Source organism: Aquarana catesbeiana, linkage group LG02 (assembly GCF_042186555.1).
Source record: "Aquarana catesbeiana isolate 2022-GZ linkage group LG02, ASM4218655v1, whole genome shotgun sequence".
NCBI classification, from domain to species: domain Eukaryota; kingdom Metazoa; phylum Chordata; class Amphibia; order Anura; family Ranidae; genus Aquarana; species Aquarana catesbeiana.
This window is the reverse complement of record NC_133325.1, coordinates 659,277,603-659,279,278: the sequence shown is the minus strand read 5'-3', so window position 1 is coordinate 659,279,278 and position 1,676 is coordinate 659,277,603. Positions and strand designations below refer to the sequence as shown.

The 1,676-nt window shown below is 44.2% G+C and overlaps 1 protein-coding gene across 1 annotated transcript; it reads left to right on the top strand.

Moving 5' to 3' along the window:
* Positions 1-786: 786 nt before the first annotated feature.
* Positions 787-1,454, top strand: LOC141130053 (small nuclear ribonucleoprotein F-like). The gene is made up of 2 exons (XM_073618030.1): positions 787-965; positions 1,373-1,454. The coding sequence occupies exons 1-2, from the start codon at positions 787-789 to the stop codon at positions 1,452-1,454; spliced, it is 261 nt and encodes an 86-aa protein (XP_073474131.1).
* The last annotated feature ends 222 nt before the right edge of the window (positions 1,455-1,676 follow it).

Here is a 1,676-nt window from a genome sequence, read left to right as displayed (position 1 = left end):
GCCACCCTATTCCATCAGATTGTGGGGCTGATATCTCCCGGCTCACTTCCCACAGCTCAGCTGTGTGGGCCTTTTTTAGCACATGTGCAGCTGATCACACTGTTGCTATTTGCGATCTTTGCCACAAGCAGATCAAGCATGGCAAAAACACCAGCCATTTGGGTACCACATGATTGAAAATGAGTTTAACCACCCACTACTCAGCTCATTGGCAAGAGCACCTGAAAGCCATACAAAAGGGACACAATTCTCCTCATCCTCCTCACTCCTCACCTTTCCTGTCTACCCCTGCTATAGCTCATGGCCTCTCAGCAGCCCCCACTGACAGAATGATGGTTTAGCAAAGGGTGTCACAGGTCCTTGCAACATGTCTGCCAGCAGCACACCACCAGCTGTAGAGTATAGTAGGCAAATTTTTCCACCCTAGCTGCTGCATCACAAAAAAAATGCACTCTCTGCCACCCACATGCCCAGCATCTAAATTCCAGCTTGTCCAAATTGCTGGCTTTACAACTCCTGCCTTTCTATCTGGTGTATTCTGCCCTGTTCCATGAGTTTGCAGAATGTGCTGTACCACAATGGCAGGTTCCCAGTCACTATTTCTTTGCACATAAGTCCATCCCAGCTCTGTACCATCACGTACAGAAAGGTCACTTCTTCCTTTTATCAAGAGTACCTCTAGCCGTTTCCTGCTCTCTCCGGTGGTGTGTTCTCAGAGCAATTCCGAGGGAAATTTTTTTTCTTCCTTTCATTGGACTGTAGATCAGCGGCGGCTTCAATGGCAGAATGAGTTTGCCACTAAACCCAAAACCATTCCTTAATGGCCTTACTAGTAAGCCAGTAATGGTGAAACTGAAGTGGGGTATGGATTACAAGGGATACATGGTTTCTGTGGATGGCTACATAAACATGCAGCTTGCCAATACAGAAGAGTATATTGACGGGGCATTGTCTGGACATTTTATGCCGCGTACACAAGAGCGGATTTTCCGTTGGAAAAAACTTGGATGGTTTTTCCAACGGAATTCTGCTTAAGTATGTCTTGCATACACACGATCACACAAAAGTTCTCTGAACTTTCGACCGCCAAGAACGCGGTGACGTACAACACTACGACGAGCCGAGAAAATGAAGTTCAATGCTTCCAAGCATGCGTCGAATTGTTTCCGAGCATGCATAGGAATTTTGCGCGGCGGAATTTGTACAGGCGATCACATTTTCGGATAGGAACTTTTTTCCCACCGAAAAATTGAGAACCTGCTCCCAATCTTTTCCTGGCTGGAATTCTGCCAGCAAAAGTCCGATGGAGCATACAAAAAGCTCTCATCGGTCTTTTGCTGGCCGAATTCCGATCGTGTGTACGCGGCATTAGAGAAGTTCTAATAAGGTGTAATACTGTATTGTATATACGAGGAGTAGAAGAAGAGGAAGAAGATGGCGAGATGAGAGAATAAAGCAATTTCCAAATTAGTTTTGTAAATTTATTTTAAAACTTCTCTTTATTGTTGGGCATTGTTTTTGTATGTTTTGTTAAGAAAAATAAACAGATTTTTTTTTAAGAGTACCTCTATAGGGTTACAGTGTGAAGGCACCACCAACACCCAAAGCCCAATTTTTCCGCACATGTTACTTATATCCAAAGTCTATGAAAGAGACACCAGACTTTATCTAAAAAA